Here is a 23,434-nt window from a genome sequence, read left to right as displayed (position 1 = left end):
AGCAAAGCTAGAATTTACGCTTGGTAAACATTTTAGCAACTCTGGGATTACGTTTACATTGTACGCACAAGTATTGAGGACTGGAAGACAACTCCTTGGCGTAAGGTCGACGTCGAAAACATGGACATTGAGTGCAAAAAGTTTGCAAAGGACATACGTTTGTTAGACAAGGAAATGCGACCATGGGATACGTATACAACCCTGGAGGCAACGGTAAAGAACATGCTGACATCGTTGAGGGCCGTTGGTGAGCTGCAGAATCCAGCAATTCGAGAACGTCACTGGAATCAACTTATGTCATCGACAAAGGTTAATGTGAAGCTCCAATTGTAATTGTTTCGACTATGACTCGATATTCCTTTTTTCTTGATCCTTAATTTCTTCAATGTTCAACAGTCGAGGAAATGACGCTCCAAAGCAACACACGAATACTATTTCTCGACTGTTGCTAACAAAATACAATTTGCACAGGTCGTGAAATAATTCCTCACATGTCACACGCAGGTCTAGAATAAAAGGCGCTTTTCATCTAGATGCAATGCAATTCTTGATACATTAACTACACGATGCATACTACCGACAAAATGCTCCCACATCAAGATCTTTGAAATCACTTGCGAACTTGATGCCATAATGATTCCACATCACGCAACCCTACACAAATAACACAGTTAGTTGCTAATTGAATTACCCATTCCATGAGTGTTTGTTATGCATGCATGAATAGCTGAAAAGCACCTTATCCGAGTCTACCATGTCACTTGAGTGATACGGGTAGAGCGTGCACTAAATGTGTGGAATAATTTTATTACCTCCAGCTCCCTTACTCCTTTTATCCTTGTTCAAATCAATCGAAAAAGTAAAGCTTTGTACATAAGTACCTAAATGTTTAATGATCTTTTTTCCCTACTGTTTTTCTCTTTCTGTGTCAATGTTCCAACACCTAACCTGTAAATACACCAAATCGTAATCTAAAATCTGTAAATACCGTTGTTTGCCCTCTACAGAGTTTAGCTAATCTGCCGCCCGAGATTACAGTAAGTTTTTAAGCTATGTAAATATGCCTTCAAAATCAATAACAAAATTATCGTTCATCTAACTCACGATTATAATTTCGTTATATGACACATAATCACATTCCACTGCATCTCGCTAACTCGATTATTGAATTCTAGGTCCAATTCATAATGGACAAGAATACTACCCTGTCAGATCTGCTGGCCCTGAACCTACACGAATGCGAAGAGGAGGTCAAGAACATCGTTGACAAAGCGGTTAAAGAAATGTCCATGGAGAAGATTCTTCGTGACCTAAACACCACGTGGTCCGCAATGGAATTTGAGCACGAAATTCATTCACGTACTGGAAGCTCTCTGCTCAAGGCTTCCGAAGAGCTCATTGAAACCCTCGAAGAAAACCAAGTTGTTCTACAGAATTTGATGACCTCCAAGTTTGTCGCCCATTTCCTCGAGGAGGTATCCGGCTGGCAGAAGAAACTGACCACCGCCGATCAGGTTATCACGGTGTGGTTTGAAGTCCAGCGCACCTGGACCCATCTGGAATCGATCTTCATGAGCTCGGAGGACATCCGAAAGCAACTGCCCATCGATTCGGCACGCTTCGACCACATCGATGAGGATTTCAAAGTAATGATGGAAGAAATGTCCAAAACATCGAACGTCATTCACGCTACCAACCGGGACGGGCTGTGCGAGAAGCTAGATGAACTGCAAAGCCAACTGACGTTGTGCGAGAAGGCATTGGCCGAGTACTTAGAAACGAAACGGCTGTACTTCCCCAGATTCTACTTCGTATCGTCTGCCGATTTGCTGGATATTCTGAGTAACGGCAACCGACCGGATGTGGTCTGCAAGCATCTCACTAAGCTGTTCGACTCTATTGCCAAACTGAAATTCCAAACAGAACCGGACGGATCTACGAAGTTTTCCCTTGGTATGATCGCCAAGGATACCGAATATGTAAAGTTCTACGAACTGTGCGGCTGTACGGGACCGGTAAGTATCTGGAAACACCGATTCACCATTTGATCACCACGTATCCAATAAATTCGACTCTACTATAGACAGACAATAGAAACAATTAGCCTGGTTTGCAATGTGCCACAAAGTTGAGCTGTACAGGGTTAATGACCACAATAAAGGTGACCTTCCTTCATTCGATAATGTATTTGTGGAAGCCAAACTTCGCCATAGCTTTTGCTACTTGAACCAAACCCACACTCCGTAGCACAATCCGATTGTATGCCTGTACACTAGAGTGGCTCAAATTAATATGGGAAACACTTTTTTCAATTTTTATTCTGTTCTATTCTGTTCTTTCTTATTCTGTTCTATTTGATCCCCTGATGCTCTGGACAAAATTTTAGTCAAATCGGTCGACGTTTGGGCGGTGCTAAACTCGTTGGAAGTTTATATGCAAAAATGTATGCAGAAACATCCAAAAACAGTGAATTGAAGTTGGGCGGCACAACTTACGACGAAGAACTATGATACTCATTCAGATCTTGGAAAATTTAATACAGAATGTTATGCAGAAAACCGCGAGAAGATTAGAGTTTGCCCGGCTAAGTTATTAGCATTTCTCTGAAGTGGGGTTTGAGCAAATTTCGTTTCTTTTACCTTTGAAAAGAAATAAATTCACCCCTGCAACACTCCAGTAAAATGCTAATATCTTTGCCTAATAAACTCCAATCTTCTCGCGGTTTTCAGCATAACATTCTGTATTTAATTCTACAAGATCTGAATGAGTATCATAAATCTTGATCGTAAATAGTGCCGTCCAACTGCAAATTACTGTTTTTGGATGTTTCTGCATACATTTTTGCATATAAACTTCCAACGAGTTTAGCACCGCCCAAACGTTGACCGATTTGGCTGAAATTTTGTCCAGAACATCAGGGCATCAAATAGAACCGAATAAAAAGACGGCCCATCAAAAAATTTGAAAAAGTGTTTTTTGAGCCACCCTACTGTACACTAAGCAAACGATTACGAAGCCCAAGCTTGTTTGAAATAGTAAAATGAGAATATGTGTTAAAGTCTCTTTCTGCTGTAGCAGGCCTGGATAGAGTCTATCTACACCATATGACTTGAAAGGTTTTTTTTACAAAGGAGAATGCATTTACGCACGACGAGGCACACATGCTTAGTAGTTGCCAAGGTACCACACAGAAGTGTACTGGAGTATCGGACTCGACCAGTGAAGGTAATACACCCAGGTTTTTTTTTACACGGTTTGGTTTTGGTCGTTTAAGACCTTCAGCGTCGATGAAATTCAGGGAGTATTTGAAAAGCTGTAAAAGTTCAGGTTAACCGAGAAATTAATGATTTCCAACCGCGTAAAAAAAAACCTGGGTGTACCATCATTTACCATTAGCATTACTTCTGGAGGATATGCAGAACTTGCTGTACTCGCTCATTCACGCTCGCACAGGCACTAGTTCTATATGATGCTTACTTGGGTGCTCTCTCTAACACACCCTCTGACACTCTCTCGGATGCACCATATGAGTCTTACTTGCTTACTTGCTTACTTACGTGCTCATTCTTTACGCATCATGTGAGACTAAATTGGATGCTCACCCTGCCACCTGGCTCACACTTAGTTGAGACTTATTTGGGTGCTCATTCTAGCACACCCTGCCACTCCTCATGACACACACTATGACACACCATGTGGGACTTACTTAGGTTCTCACTTCTGACATGCCATGCGAGTCTGACTTGGGTGCTCACCTCTAACTAGAGGTGTGCGCCGCCGCGCCACGCCGCCGCCGCCGACATATTTTGGCACGCCGCCGCCGCCGACGTTTTTGCATCGGCGCGCCGCCGTTTCAAATTTTCCACGCCGCTGATCTATAATTATCCACGCCGATTCAAATTTGAAAATGTCCACAGAATTTTGCTTTGAAATTCCGAAGATTTAATAGAATTTCCAACAAACATCACATTGAAATTCCAGAGATTTTTTCTGAAAAAAAATCATTTAATTTGACTATTCATATTCCTTAATCATTAATCATATCGATCGTTAATCATCAACCATACACATATTTTGTCAACATTTAATCACGATCGGTAATCGCTAATCAAACTCTAAACGTTTTATTCGTTAATCATAAATTAATGTCAAAGTTAATTTAATCGTTAATCATAATCATTAATCATTGTCAAAGATGAATAAATCATTAATCATAATCTTTAATCATAGATTTGAATGAATTTGAGTGATCTATTGCGTTAAACGACTTTTCCGGCCAAACGGAATTTCAGCCAAATGACCTGTTAGAGCAACATTTGTTCGGTTAAATTACCAGTTCGGCCGAATATCCCTCACATGGCATTTTCAGTAAAACCATTTTCGGCCGAATAGCCGTTTCGGACAAACATACTATTCGGCCAATTGGATTTAGGCCAGATTACTTTCGGCTTTATACGTTATTTGGTCAAATGAAATTCGAATAAATGGCTTTTCGCCGTGTGACTTTCGGAAAAACGACGGGAAGGCCGAAGGCCAAAATACCGAGAAATGTTTGGCCGAACAAACCATTGGGCCAAGCCCATATGGCCGAAAATGTCAATTAGCCGAAATGGACATACTGTCGAATTTACATACGCTCGAATTGGTCATTTGGTAAAAAAGTCGTTTGGCTAAATAGGCGAAATAGACATTTGACCGAAAATACCATTTGCCGAAATGGTGCTTTGCCCGAAAAGGTCATTTGGCCGCAAGGGTCGTTTGGCCGAATCCTTGACATTTTCTGCCAAATGATCCTTTCTAGGACCTATGACCATTTCGGCCAAACTGTATATTTGTCCTGATGATTCGGCCAAACCATATGTAAGAGTAAACGGCTTTTCGGCCAAATTATCAGTTCGGTCGCTAAACGGTTCGGTTGCTAAACCGTTTCGATGAATAAGTATTTCACCCAAACGTTTATTTCAGCCACATGCAATACGGCTAAATGACTTTCGGCTCAACGTGTTCTTCGGTCAAATAGTTTTCTACCGAATGATTTTCGGCCAAACGAATTCTCTTTTTTAATTATTTCCCATAGAATTTTTAATGGATAATAAAAATAATTTCCTGTAGAAATCAAAATATTTTTTCTTAAATCCCGAATAATTTACCGTAAGTATGCCGAACAGTTTTCCGTGAACATTAAAAAAAACACGTGGGAATTCCAAAAAAAATTCATTACATACTAAAAAATCCGTGCAAATTCCAATGAATTTTATTTAGAAATTCTGCACAATCTTTCGTTGAAACTAAAAGATTTTGTTTATTGAAATCCACATTTTTAACAATTTGCAGCAAAACTCTTAAGCATTTTGGAAATTCCGGAGAATTTCTCGTAAATATATTCAAGAAAGTTTTTCGTGAATCTTCCGCGGATATTCCGAAGCATTTTCAGTGTAAACTTTGAAGAACATTCAACAGAAACTTCTCAGGAATTTCCATTGAATATTCCAAACATTTTCCTGTACAAATTTGAAACAATATGCCGTAAAAATATTAACAGCTTCTCATGTTAATTTCGAAGAATTTTCCGCGGAAATTTCAAACAACTTTTCTTGTGATTTCCATACAGCTTCTCTTGAAAATTCTAACGGATTCTTGAAACTTCAAAGTAGTTCTCGTGGAAAATCCGAAAATAATTACCAAATGAGTTTTTGAAAAAAAAAACTTGTGAAATTGTCTGGGGAAGTTCATTAGTTTCTTCCAGCGGAATTCAAAAGATTTTCCTGTTGGGCTCTGAATGCAATGTAACGGAAAGCAACGGTGAAGGCAGGATTAGACTTCTGTTAAATTCTGCCGTTACCGTCGCCACTCCGTTCCACATTGCGTTCGTGCCTTTAATGCCTTGAAAAAAAAAACAAAAATAATGGAGATTTTTTTTCAATCAACGACATAAAAAATTTGCCACGCCGATTCGCGCCGCCGCCGCCGCCGGATAAAATGGCTTTCGGCGTGACGCCGAAAATGCCGCCGCCGCCGACCAAAATTTAGGCAAACGCCGCTGCCGACGATTTGTGGACCGGCGCACACCTCTACCTCTAACATACCACGAGAGGCTGACTCGCATGCTCAATCTACTCTCCTCTGCCATGCCTCGAGGTGTCGATAGCGAACCAACAGTTCTACGCTGTGCTGATCAAGATTTACCATTTGCACCCTCCTACCTCGGCATGTGCAGTCCATACTAACACCTATGCGCTCACTCTTCTACCATGTCGGCGGTGACTGCGGTTGTCATTCAATGCGACACTCTTACCTTGGCATGTGCAAACCTTTGACCAGCCAATCACAAGTTAGTCATGTTTGTCTACTGCCAGATTCTCTGCAAGCCACTCGTTGCAGTCGAAGCTGCGTTTCATTTCTCCACCTTTGGATGAGGGTATCCGGGATTATGTCCCGACCGCAAACGTCTAGCATTGCTCTTCTTTCGACATCGAAACGAGGACATACGAACAGTATGTGCTCTGCAGTTTCATCAACACCTGGGCAGTCAGGGCAGACGGTGCCCAAACCGCGTGCGCAAACCTGTGGAGGTACTGCCGGAAGCAGTCATGGCCTGACAGGAATTGTGTCAGATGAAAGTGAGCTTCCCCATGGGGTCTTTCCATCTAGCTCGATATGTTTGGTCTACTGGCACACACCTTGGAACTTTTGAGAATCATCCTCGATAATGCCGCAACAACAGTCGAAGCCCTCTTGGGGACTATCCACAAAGTACGTCACGCTCCTAGGGGGGAGAGGGGGTTCCGAGCAGCGTGACGAATCATACAAAATTTTTAGAGTTTTCATACAAAAAGTGTGACAAAGAGGGGGGTCAATTTTTGCGTGACGTACTTTATGGATCTTCCCTTGCACGCATAGTCGACATGGCTGCTGAAGGTAAACTTGTCGTCTATTACTACCCCAAGGAGCTTTAAACTCCGCTTTGATGCGACCGCGACTTCATCCACATGAATCACTGCATTTTCAACCGACTTACGGTTGTTGACGATAACCACTTCGGTCTTATGTTGAACGAGCTCCAGGCCTCTAGCGCTCATCCAATCCGCCACAGTGCTGATCGCGAGTGCTGCGGTCAGTTCTACTACGGGAATGGACTCTCCGTAGACCTTCAAGGTTACTTACCTGCAGGAAGGAACTTTAGCTTCAGAAACACGTAGTGCATACATAAGGTTCCATAATACCGGGCCCAGTATTGAACCTTGCGGAACTTCTGCTGGAACGCTTATCTGACCGGCATCGGTCTCGTATGATAGTACATGGTTCTGAAAATAGCTTTTTAATATCCGGTACAGGCCCACCGGCAGGGCTAAGCCGGTGTAACGAGAGCGCGATGGCATCCCAGCTTGCGCTGTTGAATCGTTCTTCACATCAAGTGTCACTGACGCACAGTATCGAATACCTCGCCTCGAATAGCTCCTCGTAACATCGTCTCTGATAAGAACAAGGCAAGTTAATAAGAAAATTATTTTGAGCTTTTTAGTGGAATGTCTTCACTTGTCATAAGACGAGTTTATACCATCCCATTGAATTCCACCACTTAGTGTCTCGTATCTTGACAGATACGTATTTCGACCTCAACAGTAAAGGCCGTCTTCAGTGTCTCGTACTGTTGAGGTCGAAATTCGTATCTGTCAAGTTACAATTAAGTGGTGGAATACAATGGGATGGTATAAACTCGTCTTATGACAAGTGAAGGCAAGTTAAGTTAAATTGCAAAAACCGAACCGAACTGAACTCCTTTCAAATGTTTTTTTATCCTGGCAATAGTCTATTTACTATATGTGCTACAATTTATAACTATCCTTTTTCAGAAGGATCATGGGCTCTAACTTTTACTTTAAACTGTAATCCTAGACTATGACTCAACCTCATAGAAAATATCGATTGCTCACGGCATCTCTCCTAACTTAGTTACTTAGCTACTTAGTTATTGTTGGTTCTTCAGCAAGAGGTACAATTATAAAATTTGGAAAGCTCCCTCGTTGAACCTGTTTTTAATACATTGAAAATCATTCAACACCATTCAACATTTACGTAATACATAGCTAACTGTTTTCAATATTCCAGGTCGAAGTTTGGTTGAACCAAGTGCAAAGATCGATGAGATCGTCCCTCCGAAATTACATCGCGGAAGCCGTCGTAGCATACGAAGAGAAGCAACGCGAACATTGGCTGTTCGACTATCCGGCTCAGGTCTCGCTGTGCGGGACGCAAATCTGGTGGACAACTGAGGTCAACATCGCGTTCAGCCGACTGGAGGAAGGATATGACAACGCAATCAAGGATTACTACAAAAAGCAAATCTCACAACTGAGCACACTGATCACCCTACTGCTCGGTGAGCTGACCAGAGGCGATCGCCAGAAGATCATGACCATCTGTACAATCGATGTCCATTCGCGAGATGTCGTTAGTAAACTGATTCAGTCAAAAGTAGAGAGCGCTTCCGCTTTCCAATGGCAATCCCAATTGCGTCACCGGTGGGACGACCACGAAAAGGACTGTTTTGCGAACATCTGCGATGCCCAGTTCGTCTACAGTCATGAGTATCTTGGTAACACGCCACGTTTGGTGATTACCCCGCTGACCGATAGATGCTACATTACCCTGACACAGTCCCTGCATCTGGTCATGGGAGGTGGCCCCGCTGGACCTGCCGGTACTGGGAAAACCGAAACCACAAAAGATCTTGGTCGAGCACTTGGCATCATGGTCTACGTGTTCAACTGCTCCGAACAGATGGATTACAAATCCTGCGGCAATATCTACAAGGGGCTGGCGCAAACCGGAGCTTGGGGCTGCTTCGACGAATTCAACCGAATCTCCGTTGAAGTGCTGTCGGTGGTTGCCGTGCAGGTCAAATCGGTACAGGATGCCATTCGAGACAAGAAAGACATGTTCAACTTCATGGGGGAGATCATCGCATGCATTCCGACAGTGGGGATATTCATCACGATGAATCCAGGTTATGCAGGTCGTACTGAGCTGCCCGAAAACTTGAAAGCTTTGTTTAGGTATGGTTGGAAATTTTCTTAATTCAAGTAGACTATTTCTTTATCACTAAGGATGTGCTCCGTTAAGAATTCAAAATTTAAAAGCCTTTGAAAAAATATCTGCCAAATGCAAGAAAACTTGTTCACATAGAAAAAAAATCAGATGTATACGCAAATGTTTTCTTTTTCACAGACCATGCGCTATGGTTGTTCCTGATTTCGAACTGATTTGTGAAATTATGTTGGTCGCAGAAGGCTTCCAAGACGCTCGAGTACTCGCTAGAAAATTCATCACTTTGTACACACTGTGTAAAGAACTGCTTTCCAAACAGGATCACTACGATTGGGGCTTGCGAGCAATCAAGTCCGTTCTTGTCGTCGCTGGATCTCTTAAGGTATGCTTCTTCATAACAAATACGTTTGATTGTCCAAAAAATCATACACATTTTTACAGCGCGGAGATCCAGGTCGCCCAGAAGAAGAAGTGTTGATGCGAGCCTTGAGAGATTTCAACATTCCCAAAATTGTTACCGACGATATGCCTGTTTTCATGGGCCTGATTGGTGACCTCTTCCCGGCACTGGACGTCCCTAGAAAGCGAGACATGGAATTCGAAAAGACAGTGAAACAGGCTACTCTGGATCGTGCCTTGCAACCAGAAGATAATTTTATTTTGAAGGTTGTCCAGCTGGAAGAACTTCTAGAAGTACGACACTCCGTGTTCATTGTGGGTAACGCGGGCACTGGAAAGACACAAGTCTGGAAAACCCTGTACAAAACGTATCAGAACATTAAAAAGAAACCCGTCTTTGACGACCTAAATCCGAAGGCTGTCACCAACGATGAACTCTTTGGAATCATCAATCCAGCGACCAGAGAATGGAAAGACGGACTGTTTTCTGTTATCATGCGAGAACAAGCTAGCCTTACAGGAGACAACCCCAAGTGGATAATTCTAGATGGTGACATCGATCCCATGTGGATAGAGAGTTTGAACACCGTAATGGACGACAATAAGGTTCTGACCCTAGCTTCTAATGAACGCATTGCGTTAACTCCATTCATGCGACTAATATTTGAAATATCCAACTTGAGAACGGCTACGCCAGCCACTGTATCGCGTGCTGGAATTCTCTACATCAATCCTCAAGACTTGGGATGGAATCCGTGAGTTTCGTTATGCAATGTTCAATTACTGTTAACAAACTGATTCGTTCCAGATATGTAACAAGTTGGATCGAAACACGAACAATTCCTGCAGAGAAATCCAACTTGGTCATCTTGTTCGACAAATACATTCCAGCCTGTCTGGATAACATACGAACACGGTTCAAGAAAATTACGCCGATCGCCGAGATGGCCCATATACAAATGCTGTGTCACTTATTGGAGTGTCTTTTGATCCCAATCAATACTCCCGCTGATTGTCCGAAGGAGTGGCATGACTTATATTTTGTGTTCTCGTGTGTTTGGGCATTCGGTTCAGCTATGTTCCAAGATGCGGCCATTGACTATCGTGTCGAGTTTAGCAAATGGTGGGTCAATGAGTTCAAAACCGTTAAATTCCCCCCGACCGGAACCGTATTCGACTACTTTATCGATACCGAAACCAAGCACTGGACCCCCTGGACGGAGATTCTTCCTAAGTTTGAGATGGACTGCGATCAACCGCTGCAGGCCGTGTTGGTCCATACATCCGAGTCAATTCGACTAAGATTTTTCCTCGATTTGTTGATGGATCGTGCGCATCCCGTAATGCTTGTCGGTATTGCAGGATGTGGCAAAACGGTCGTCGTTAACGAAAAATTGGCCAATTTATCTGAGAATTTTGCCATCGCGAACATCCCGTTTAATTTCTACACTTCATCTGAGATGCTTCAAAAAGTGATGGAGAAACCATTAGAAAAGAAAGCGGGTCGTAACTACGGTCCTCCCGGAAGCAAAACGCTAATCTACTTTATCGACGACATGAACATGCCTGAGGTGGATGCCTACGGTACGGTTCAACCTCATACACTGATTCGGCAGCACATGGATTACAGCCATTGGTACGATCGGAATAAGCTAACTCTAAAAGATATTCACAATTGCCAATACGTTTCGTGTATGAATCCCACCTCGGGTAGTTTTACAATCAACCCTCGATTGCAGCGTCATTTCTGTGTATTCGCTGTGAGCTTTCCCGGCTCTGAGGCTGTTACCACCATCTATCATTCGATCCTTCTCCAGCACTTTGCGAATGCGGAACAGAAATTCAACATAGCTGTAACTAAAATATCACAAAATATTGTCGCAGCAAGTTTGGCTCTGCACTCTAAAGTGGCACAAGTGTTTCTCCCGACGGCCATCAAGTTCCACTACGTCTTCAATCTGCGTGACTTGACGAACGTTTTTCAGGTACTCACAGAACCCATTGCATTGTCAAGCCAACCGACGTAATTAACAAGCTGGCTTGTTTCGACAGGGACTTCTTTTCAGTACCAATGATTGTCTGCTAACATCCAACGACTTCATTCGACTGTGGCTACACGAAACTCAACGAGTCTACGGCGACAAACTGCTCGATGACAAAGATATCGACAGCTTCACCAAAATGCAGAACGATTTAGTGAAGAAATCCTTCGAGGAAATCGACGAATCTATCGTGTTTGACAAACCGAACATCTACTGTCACTTCGCCGGAGGCATCGGTGAACCGAAGTATATGCCCATCACGGACTGGGGTGTGCTGACGAAACTACTGCAGGAAGCGATGATGTCTTACAACGATCTCATAGCTGCAATGAATTTGGTTCTTTTCGAGGACGCCATGATGCACGTTTGCAGGTGCCGAAGATCCAGATTGCTCCGTGAAAAAAACAATTTAACGAAGTCTTTTGGTCTTATATTAGAATTAACAGAATTCTTGAATCTCCCCGTGGAAGCGCTTTGCTAGTTGGTGTAGGTGGCAGCGGAAAGCAATCCCTTAGCCGTCTAGCAGCGTTCATCTCAAGTTTGGAGGTGGCACAAATTCAATTAAAGAAAGGCTACAGTGTTGCCGATCTGAAGGTATTCGAATTTGGTATCATGGTTAAATACTCAATTTCTCCTCTTTTTTAGAATGAACTGTCCGGATTGTACCTTAAGGCAGGGCTAAAGAATGTCGGTATAATGTTTTTGATGACAGATGCTCAAGTATCCAGCGAAAGCTTCTTGGTGATCATAAATGATCTGCTTTCATCTGGTGAAATACCGGACCTGTTCCCGGATGATGAAGTTGAAAACATCATCTCCGGAGTACGCAATGAAGTCAAAGGTGCTGGTCTGGTTGATACACGCGAGAACTGTTGGAAGTTCTTCATCGATCGTGTTCGACGGCAACTAAAGGTTGTGTTGTGCTTTTCACCGGTCGGTGTTACGCTACGTGTACGCTCTCGCAAATTCCCGGCCATCATTACCTGTACACAAATTAATTGGTTCCACGAGTGGCCGCAGGAAGCTTTGATGTCCGTGTCGTTGCGTTTCCTACAAGAGTTGACGATTTTACCGGGCGATTGCAAGGACTCAATTGCACGGTTCATGGCTTATGTACACACCTCGGTCAACTCAATGTCCAAAGTCTATCTGCAAAATGAGCGTCGATACAACTACACAACTCCAAAGTCCTATCTTGAACAGATCAGCTTATACGATAAACTATTGAAGGAGAAGCACGGTGAACTTCGTAAAAAAGTTGAACGTCTGGAGAATGGTCTGGAGAAACTGCGTACTACAGCCGATCAAGTTGCTACCCTGAAACAGAAGCTAGCTGTTCAAGAGATTGAATTGAAAGAAAAGAACGATGCCGCTGATGCTCTTATAGAAATGGTCGGAGTAGAAACTGACAAAGTTCAAACCGAGAAGGCAATTGCTGATGAAGAAGAGCAAAAGGTGGCCGTCATTGCCAAGGAAGTAGCCAAAAAGCAACGTGATTGCGAGGAAGATCTCGTCAAAGCAGAACCGGCTCTGGTTGCGGCCCAGGAAGCTTTGAACACCCTCAACAAGGCCAATCTAACTGAGTTGAAGTCGTTCGGCTCGCCTCCTGGCGCTGTGACCAACGTTACAGCCGCCGTCATGGTTCTGTTGGCGCCCAACGGAAAAATTCCCAAAGATCGCAGCTGGAAGTCCGCCAAGATCATGATGGCCAAAGTGGACAATTTCCTCGACATGCTCATTAATTACGACAAAGAACATATCCACCCTGAGATTATAAAAGCCATTCAACCGTACCTTAAAGACACTGAATTCGATCCCGATTTCATAAGATCGAAATCGGCAGCGGCAGCAGGTCTCTGTGCCTGGGTCATTAATATCATCAAATTCTACGATGTATTTTGTGATGTTGAGCCTAAGAGGAAAGCATTGGCAGCGGCCAATGCTGAGCTTACAGCATCCCAGGAAAAATTAGCAAACATCAAACGGAAAGTTGCCGTAAGTAGACAGAAAATCTGTTTTGTGGTAACGCTATGCACGAGATCATCGATATACGATTCTTGTAGTCACTGGAGGAACAACTAGCGAAGCTCACTGCAGATTTTGAGAAGGCTACCGCAGACAAATTACGTTGTCAACAGGAGGCGGATGCTACACAGGCCACAATCCAACTGGCTAACCGGCTCGTTGGCGGTCTAGCTAGCGAGAATGTTCGTTGGGCTGAAGCGGTGGCAGAGTTAATTCCAACATAAGTTACAAAAAATTTACCATCTAAAACTACAAACATATTTTTGTTAAATTCCAGATTCATGCAGCAAGCCACAACCCTACCGGGCGACATCCTGCTTATAACGGCTTTCATATCCTACGTCGGGTGTTTCACGAAGCAATTCCGAATGGATTTGCTGAACAAAATGTGGTTGCCATTCCTACGGGCTCTGGAACCGGGCATCCCAATCACGGACAGTCTTGATCCATTAAGATTACTGACAGATGACACGCAGATTGCAACGTGGCAGAACGAAGGCTTGCCGAGCGATCGAATGTCAATCGAGAATGCTACGATTCTTTCCAACTCCGATCGGTGGCCGTTGATGATCGACCCGCAGCTACAGGGTATCAAATGGATCAAGCAAAAGTACGGTGATATGCTCAAAGTTATTCGCTTGGGAAGCAAAGGTTATCTCGAGGTGCTGGAGAAAGCGTTGGCCAAGGGAAGTACCGTACTCATCGAGAATATTGGTGAAAATGTGGACCCTGTGCTGAATCCATTGCTAGGCAGGAACTTGATCAAGAAAGGAAGGTCGGTACTTGAATGTCTGAATGGCTGAATATGTAGGTACGACCGAGTTATTTTACATTGTAGGGCCATCAAAATAGGTGACAAAGAAGTGGAATATAACCACAGTTTTCGACTGATTCTCCAAACAAAATTAGCCAATCCGGTAATATAACAATCGTACCCAATAGCTTAACCTTACTATGCATGATTTGCAGCATTACCAACCTGAGATGCAAGCGCAAACAACTTTAATCAACTTTACCGTCACAAAAGACGGCCTCGAAGACCAACTTCTTGCCGAAGTCGTAAAAGCCGAGCGTCCCGATCTTGAGGAGCTCAAAGCTGATCTAACCAAGCAGCAAAACGACTTCAAGATTATGCTCAAGAAGTTGGAAGACGACCTCCTTTCGCGTCTATCCTCAGCTGGTGGCAACATCCTAGGCGACACAGCACTGGTAGAGAATCTGGAAACTACCAAGAAAACCGCTGCGGAAATCGAGGAGAAGGTCACCGAAGCTAAGGTAACATCGAAGGAGATTGATGAAGCACGCGAACACTACCGACCGGCCGCCGCTCGTGCCAGTTTGCTATACTTCATCTTGAACGATCTGAACACCATCAATCCGATTTATCAATTCTCATTGAAAGCGTTCAGCGTAGTCTTCCAAAACGCTATTTCTAGAGCTGAACCAGCTGAGGGTGTTGCAGCCAGAGTTAACAATCTGATCGATTGTATATCATTCTCAGTTTTCCAGTATACGACTAGAGGTTTATTTGAATGCGACAAGCTTATCTTTATGTCTCAAATGACATTTCAGGCAAGAACTAATTTGATCAGATCAAAATATTGCATACTAACATTTTATTTCTACAGATTTTAATGATCCGCGAAGAAATTACCCCAGCAGAGCTTGACTTCCTTTTACGTTTCCCCATCAAACCCCATGTGACGTCACCAGTGGACTTCCTCACCAACACCGCTTGGGGTGGCATTTGCAGCTTAGCTTCCAAAGATGAATTTCGTAATCTGGATCGCGATATAGAAACTTCGTCCAAACGTTGGAAAAAACTTATCGAATCGGAATGTCCCGAGAAGGAAAAGTTCCCACAAGAATGGAAGAACAAGACTGCTCTACAGAGGCTTTGCATGATGCGCGCTCTGAGACCAGATCGCATGACCTACGCGATGACGTGAGTTACATAATTCATTTGAATACATATACTATTTATCAAGAAACTTTTCCTGTTTGCCATTTTAGCGATTTCATCGAGGAAAAGCTCGGATCTCATTACGTTGAGAACCGTACAATGGAATTCGCCAAATCATTTGAAGAGACTAGTCCATCCACGCCGATATTCTTCATTCTGTCACCGGGTGTCAACCCGTTGAAGGATGTAGAAGCTCTGGGCAAACAGTTGGGCTATGCTGCGGATAATGACAACTTCTATAATGTGTCATTAGGTCAAGGTCAAGAAGTAGTTGCTGAGGCAGCCATGGATAAAGCAGCGACCTCCGGGCACTGGGTTGTACTGCAAAACATCCATCTCGTCAAAAAATGGCTACCCTCGTTGGAGAAGAAACTGGAATATTACTCGGAAGGATCGCACGATAACTATCGTATATTCATGAGCGCAGAGCCTGCAGCAACCCCAGCGGCTCATATAATTCCACAGGGTATTCTTGAGTCGTCCATCAAGATAACCAACGAACCACCCACCGGAATGCAAGCCAATCTTCACAAAGCATTGGACAACTTTACACAGGAAACCTTGGAAATGTGTGGCAAAGAAGCGGAATTCAAAGTTATCCTATTTTCGCTTTGCTATTTCCATGCAGTCGTTGCCGAAAGACGCAAATTTGGACCCCAAGGGTGGAACAAAACCTATCCCTTCAACGTTGGTGACTTGAATATCTCAGTGTCCGTATTGTACAACTACCTTGAAGCAAACACCAAAGTTCCGTGGGAAGATCTCCGTTATTTATTCGGCGAAATTATGTACGGTGGACACATCACTGACGATTGGGACCGCAGGACTTGCATCACTTATCTGGAAGAACTCATGCAACCGGATCTAGTAGATGGCGAACTGTTTCTCGCTCCCGGGTTCGCCGCTCCCCCGAATACTGACTATGTGGGCTATCACGCTTACATAGACGATGCAATGCCTCCAGAGTCTCCGTATCTGTACGGCCTGCACCCGAACGCAGAAATTGGCTTTTTAACGACAACATCGGAGAATCTGTTCCGAACTGTATTCGAAATGCAGCCGCGCGATGCCGGTGCCGGATCCGGCACGACAGTAACCCGAGAAGACAAAGTAAAACAGATACTGGATGAGATTATGGAGAAACTTCCGGAGGAGTTCAACATGACTGAGATCATGGGTAAGGTAGAGGAACGCACTCCCTATGTTGTGGTAGCTTTCCAGGAGTGCGAACGAATGAACTACCTGACCGGAGAAATGAAGAGGAGCCTGAAGGAATTGGATCTCGGTATGAAGGGCGAGCTGACGATCACTTCCGACATGGAGGATTTAGAGAATTCACTGTTCTTGGATCAGGTCCCTACGATCTGGTCCGCCCGCGCTTACCCATCGCTGCTCGGTTTGACCGGGTGGTTCGTCGATCTGTTGCTAAGGTTGCGCGAGTTGGAAACCTGGTCCGCGGATTTTGTCGTAAGCATACGCTCGAATGCTTGATTACATTGCGATTTGTATTTTATAATATATGTTTATTTATCTAACTGATGTTCTGTTCGTTTTAGCTCCCCACGTCTGTTTGGTTGGCAGGATTTTTCAATCCGCAATCTCTGCTGACAGCCATCATGCAGTCAACGGCAAGGAAGAATGAGCTACCGTTGGACAAAATGTGTCTTCACTGTGATGTAACCAAGAAACAGAAGGACGATTTCACGTAAGTATTTAGTAGTCAAGATTGAAAACCTTCGCGACTTCTCTACGGTCTGAAATTTTGTCACCTGGTGTACAATAGATTTGTAAGTCCTGTATGGGATTTTTCGAGACAACAAGTATGAACCACATAAAAACGTTCGTTTTAACCATTGTTCGTTTCGTAGGTATACACGCTAAAAATGAACTACTCAAAATTGAGTCGAATCCGACTCATTTTCATTAAAAACGGGACAACTCAAAATTTGAGTAAAAGATACTACTTCAATAAAATGATGATTGCACTTAAACTAGGAGTCTGTTTGTCGTAAAATGCACTTAGATAGATAGATAAACTTGATTCGCATCTGTCGTATTAAAAATTGATGGAAGGCCAAGCTTAACTTTCGCGAAATCATCATTTTATTGAAGTAGTATCTTTTACTCAAATTTTGAGTTGTCCCGTTTTTAATGAAAATGAGTCGGATTTGACTCAATTTTGAGTAGTTCATTTTTAGCGTGTAATGAGCAAATGCAAAGAATCTGTGAAAATTATATATCCGTGGCGATGGGTTAGGAATAGGACTATCTTCTTTCTTTTGATTGACAATCTCAGCTGCTAATGACTAGAAACAGTGCATTCTTCATCTTGCATCAGCCGCTTACTAAAATACCAAATTTCATGAATTCTGAAGCAACCTCCCAAACCCACTACAACTACACAGCCATCATATGACACATTTGTAGTTCACGGCATCAGAAATCGACTCCTGACTGGCTATAGTTAATTGATTGAGAAAATTCCGAGATTGCTTGGTCATTGGCGTTGAAATCCCTTGCATGTTTTATGGACATAGAAGTTAAAATATTGGGTTATTTCGACAATCTGATATGCTTTTGTCCCCATAAATATTTTTCAATACGCCGAATGGAGTATCCTTCTCCACTGGACTCGATCCTGGGCCAATCGCTTCCAGTCGCCTTGAACATTGAGCGCCCTCTGGTCCTCTTCAACTGCAAAAAGCCATCGTGTACGCGGCCTTCCACGAAGCCTACGGCCTCTTCCGGGTTTTCCGGTTCAGCATGATAAGTAGGTATGGATATTAAAAATATGCATAAACATAAACATATTCATACGAGCATATGGAGATGGAGACGCGTGGTATTCGAGTTGGGCCGAAAAATAAAACCGGAAGCGTTGTGACCCCATTTTGGTGACTCGTGAGTGCCTTCGTGGTGCTGTTTGCTGGAAGAAAACGAATTGTAACGCCATTTTGGCGAATGCCCGAATCGCATTGGTTTGCCCTTGAGCAGCCACGGGAACAGAATTGTGACGCCATTTGTTCTTGAAATATTTCGCGTGATTGTGCTTGCTTTTTGGAATCCCTCTGAGTCCAATCGATTAGTTTGTTCGTGTCGGTGTTTTTGGGGGCCATAGTGGGGAATGCACAACGTTGTTCGTCCCAAAAAAGAGAGATGGCCGAGCAGGATTTCTCAAGTGAGTGAACATTGAAAATGATGCACACGTCGAAAAACGAAATCTGGGACGCAAGCAGCAGCACAGTTAGATGGTGAAAATCAGACAATCCAGCCGATCAGTGAACAAAAGAAAAATTAGAAGAATAAAGAATTGATGAGAAAAATGAGTGGTAAAAATCCAAATGGATGCAGTGAGACGAAAGTTGCAGAGTGCAGGTAGCACTCGCGATGGATGCAGATGTGCCGAATCTAAAATTGGCGAATAAGCGTTATCTGCAACTATATCTGAAGACCATACACTCTAATTTTCATCTACTCAGTGACTGAGTAAAATTGTATTGTCGTCTCTTTTTTTCCCACGGACATTTTACCAGGGGGAGAAAGTGGAGCACTGAATCCCTACCCCAACATGTGCGGCATCTGGATTTGGTTCTAAACTGTAAACAACAGTGTTAATTCTCTACCACCTTTTTGTTATGGCGAGGCAATTTTTATGCACACTTTTGTTTTCGATATTTTATCAAAATTAAACACTCAATCATGCAGCAATATAACGATGCGGTATGCTTGAGATACCTGCTTGATTATAGGGACTCGAAAAAGAATTTATTTGCAGTAAATAACCGAATATAAAAATGTTCACATTAACGATTGCGCCCTAACACCGGTTCTAAGCTTCGATGCAGAGTACACGAGCTTTGTTCGCCAGTGACAGGCGTATGAGGCCCTTGCATTTTACTCAATTTCCATCAAAAGCAGAACTACTCATAGTTTCGAGTAGTCCTACTTTTGACGGAAATTAAGTAAAATTTTCGTAGGAAGAAAAGAAAAGGCAATAAAATTTTACTCAGTCACTGAGTAGGTGAAAGTTAGCGTATAGAAGATGCGTTCGCTGAATATGACACCAATCAAAAACGCATCTATGGTCTGGACGTCGACGACGATGTTCACAACGAAGCCGAAGTGAGATACATCAAACAGAAGTACGGTGACTTATACCTATGTGATTATTACTAAACTGTGTTTCCCAACGGGAATTGGGAATGTTGCCACGGACATAGATACTACCTTAGTCAACCAATTCAGCTTTTGCGATGCATCTGCCTCCGCTGAAGGTACCATTACCTACATTTGATGGTACATACGAAAATTGGTACGCTTTTAAATCAATGTTTGAAACCATCATGAATCGTCATCAGTCAGAGTCCCCTGCGTTGTACCACCTTCAAAATTCGTTGGTTGGTAAAGGAGCCGGCATCATAGATCAGGAAATAATCAACAATAAGAGGCCATTCACGAATTACATAACGATTTTGGGGTGGGAGGGTGTCTGTCCGAGCGTTACGGCTCATACAAATTGTAGAACCATTCCATACAAAAAAACGTTACGGGGAGGTGGGGTGGCTTGAAAATAGTCAATTTTAGCATTATGTAATTTGTGCATGAACCCTAACGATTATGCTGCAGCGTGGACTACATTGATCAATCGATTTGATGATAAGCGGCTTATCTCCATGATCTCCCAAGAATGTGTGGTGAGAAAGCCACCGACCTTTCGAAATCTGATAGACGTTTGTACTAAAAATGTTGATGCCCTCGAGAACCTGGATCTTTCCGTTGATGGATTGGAGGAAAGCATGCCCAAAAACCGTATCGCCAAGAAACTGGATGATTAAACTCCTGAGGCGTGGGAGCTCGATCAAGCTGGGAGAGTTCTTAAGAGAACGATTCCTTGTAATGGAGAAAATTCATCCCGCAGACACACGGATAATTAAATCATCAAAACCAGCGAAGCAGACAAAGGAGTGGCTGAAGTAGGCCTTGACTTAAGTTTCTTTTCTGCGCGTCATTTTTTCTCTAGAACTCTCGCGTTTAGTTTCATAGGGGCATAACTGTATTGATCGATTTCTGTTCGTCGATGTTTTATTTGTGATTTAATGGTTTGGTGTGATATAGGATGATTGTATCTTGCACCAGAATCAATAATCACGGTAATAGCTTTTGAAACAATTGAGTTATTAACAAAATATAAAATCGATTAAGAGAAATCGAAAGCGCGAGAACTAAACTTTGTCGAGCATTGTGAAATTTGAGAATTTGTCGACAAGGAATGATGCGTGGTGCGGCTATTCGCGGAGGATTGGAAATCATAAGTAGGTATAATTTGTTTTTATTTTGGCTTCATAGAAATAGACAATACATTCTTGTTCATATTAATATTATTGATAAGTTCCCATATTGAATCAAAATTATAGCGTTCGGTGGTTCATGTAGTACTTTTGATAGCTTGAAATTCGGACGCGACTTAGCCCCAAGTTGCTGTTCTAAAGCCAACAACGGCAGCTTATGTAGTGGCCTCGAAAAACTACGTTTTCCGAAGGTCCCATGAACCGAAGTGTTGTTCACAGGAGAGTATTATCGATTGAGCAGTTTCTAATGAAACAGCAGTGTGTTACATATCCATGTAGTATTAATTCGCTGGCTCTGTGCACAATATTGGCCTTACGTGGTCGGTATCCCGACGGAGCGGACGAAAGAATACGTTAAAAGCGGGCAAGCGGTCAGGATGTGGCCGGCCGGTGGGCTGTCGAGGAACGACGACCACGAAGAATGGCTTGAATGACAAGAGCATAGAAGTAGCTTTGCAACTAAATCATAAGAAATGAACTTTGAATACGGAAACATATGATTTGAACTAGGCTAGGTGTACCAGTTGTGGCTATAGCACCAGTTGTCGCACTAGTGCTTTATATGCCAAATGGCCAATCGAATCACCGCAAACCAAGTTCAAATCGATAAAGCATATTCATATGATACGATAACACCTTTGATTTCCTCCCAAACAAGCAAAGCATAATTGTAAAAATTGATTTTGCTTAATTTTTGACGTCCTTTGCACCAGTTGTGGCACTAGTGGTCCCTATTTGGCCAGTCCCATAAGAAAACAATGGGATTTGCCAAATAAGGAACCAAAATTAAGAATAGTGCCACAACTGGTGCATGCGTTCCTATTATAGATTCATCAATTTTAAGGATAATAAAAATTTTTGGTTTTCACAGCGGTACTAAGGAGCAGGAAGTAAAATCTTTCGCTTGATATATAAAGTCCACCCACATGCCTTTTACTTATTTTTTTTAAAATAGTTGTTCTTATGTATGGCGACAATTGGTACACCCACCCTATACATGCAATACCATTGTCGTGATTTTCAGTTCTTGAATCATCACCCTTCGCCGTTTGAGGGGACAGTTTCTTCACAAAGATCCAATCTAACGCCGATCGAGGAAATCTTGGGGATCTTGATAAATCCGCTACTTGCAAGGCTTGATGTTCTTGATGAGATGCGTTCGTCACGCCATTGTCGTGATTTCTGGTTCTTGATTCGCCAAATGCTTCTTAGGGGTACCCTATCCAAACGACGAGTCCATCATATTTGAAGAGGTTTGGAGTCTCTTGATAAGTCTTGCTCTTCTGTTCTTCTCAGCCCCGTGGCAAGAGATGCTTCTCAGCGTAGCGAACATCTTCATGAATATGTCCAGCATACATTTTGAAAAGTACTTCTCCCGAATCGTTCCTTTATAAGCAACTGGATTTTATCCAAAATATTGTTGGCTACACTTTTTCAATTTGTTCAAAAATAATACCAGCTATTATGGCCATGAAAATATAATCCTAAAACATCTTTCAGCACACCATTTATTCCATTTCAATTTCACTAATGAATGTTGTTCGATTTGCATCCCCGGACCATTTCAACTGTGATGCAAAACACACTATAAACAATAATAATATCTTTTGTTTGATTCGGAGCGGGAGAACAAGTTACGAAAAATGATTTCGTGTAGCGCTTGATTTCACCTGTAGATTCCTTCCAATTCGTAAGTTTATTATATTTTATCATCAAATAACATAATTCCCATGGTCAAAGATGTAAATCTTGCAAATTATTTTGAAAACAATTTTTAGATTTAACCAAAACAAATAGTAAACAAAACACATGATGTTTATTTTCATACAATAACAACGGACGGTAATGAGCTACCGTCCGTGGACATGGTGGCTATTGTCAAACCCCTTGTGATAGTATAGGACGCCAGGGGGTGGTTCTTCCAATTTGATGCGGTCGTCATGCCATCCGTTGTATATCTTTCTTCTCTGATGAACTCACTTGGCGATTGACGAGGGACTATGCTGTCAAAACCTTCAACTAGTGACTTGATGATGGTTATCACAACACTACTGTGCTTCACAAGGAGGCGTCATACACGTAATATCGCTAGGTCTTTGTATTCATCTCACAGAAAATCACAACATCGATGAAAACTAAAAGTTTTATACTCATCCACACAATAGGATTATTAATACGTGGAGCGTTACTCAACGTGACGAATTCACTCCGAAGAGTAGAATAATATTCCCCTTAATGTGAATAATATTTCCCCTAATGTGCTTGATCCTTTTTTGGGAAATGCACCTCGGCTGTCTTCAGTAATAGTAAGCAATATATTTCTTATTAGCAATATTTACATTGTTGTTTTAGCCTAAACATATGCCTTTAATTATCTAGTGCTTCCTAAGGAGGTACCAAAAAGTCCCTATAATATAAAATAGGAGGAACTACGGTCAGGGTGCAAATGAATTATTTTGAGCAAAAAATCAATCATTTTGAATTTTATTTGATTTGATTACAATAAAAAGTTGAAAAAATCACAATATTAAAAAAAATGAATAAATAAATTATCGTTTCTCTCTTTGTGATAAAATATAAGCTTACATTTCCGCAAGTTTTTTTTTTTA

At 42.5% G+C, this 23,434-nt stretch overlaps 1 protein-coding gene across 1 annotated transcript in view; it reads left to right on the top strand.

Annotated features, from left to right (window-relative positions):
• LOC134224676 (dynein beta chain, ciliary) overlaps positions 1 to 23,434 on the top strand; it is an 82,211-nt gene that overhangs the window by 45,894 nt on the left and 12,883 nt on the right. Inside the window, exons 13-29 of the mRNA XM_062704165.1 lie at positions 37 to 309; positions 1,008 to 1,037; positions 1,176 to 2,015; positions 8,110 to 9,056; positions 9,229 to 9,430; positions 9,490 to 10,202; positions 10,256 to 11,432; positions 11,500 to 11,861; positions 11,927 to 12,083; positions 12,135 to 13,484; positions 13,553 to 13,722; positions 13,792 to 14,289; positions 14,353 to 14,431; positions 14,484 to 15,086; positions 15,143 to 15,459; positions 15,528 to 16,944; positions 17,034 to 17,182. Of these exons, the coding sequence (XP_062560149.1) occupies positions 37 to 309; positions 1,008 to 1,037; positions 1,176 to 2,015; positions 8,110 to 9,056; positions 9,229 to 9,430; positions 9,490 to 10,202; positions 10,256 to 11,432; positions 11,500 to 11,861; positions 11,927 to 12,083; positions 12,135 to 13,484; positions 13,553 to 13,722; positions 13,792 to 14,289; positions 14,353 to 14,431; positions 14,484 to 15,086; positions 15,143 to 15,459; positions 15,528 to 16,944; positions 17,034 to 17,182 (9,284 nt within the window). The remainder of the gene's footprint in view (positions 1 to 36; positions 310 to 1,007; positions 1,038 to 1,175; positions 2,016 to 8,109; positions 9,057 to 9,228; positions 9,431 to 9,489; positions 10,203 to 10,255; positions 11,433 to 11,499; positions 11,862 to 11,926; positions 12,084 to 12,134; positions 13,485 to 13,552; positions 13,723 to 13,791; positions 14,290 to 14,352; positions 14,432 to 14,483; positions 15,087 to 15,142; positions 15,460 to 15,527; positions 16,945 to 17,033; positions 17,183 to 23,434) is intronic.

The sequence above is a fragment of the Armigeres subalbatus genome, chromosome 3 (assembly GCF_024139115.2).
Source record: "Armigeres subalbatus isolate Guangzhou_Male chromosome 3, GZ_Asu_2, whole genome shotgun sequence".
NCBI lineage: Eukaryota > Metazoa > Arthropoda > Insecta > Diptera > Culicidae > Armigeres > Armigeres subalbatus.
The sequence above is the reverse complement of the archived record's forward strand: the minus strand, read 5'-3'. Positions and strand labels throughout refer to the sequence as shown.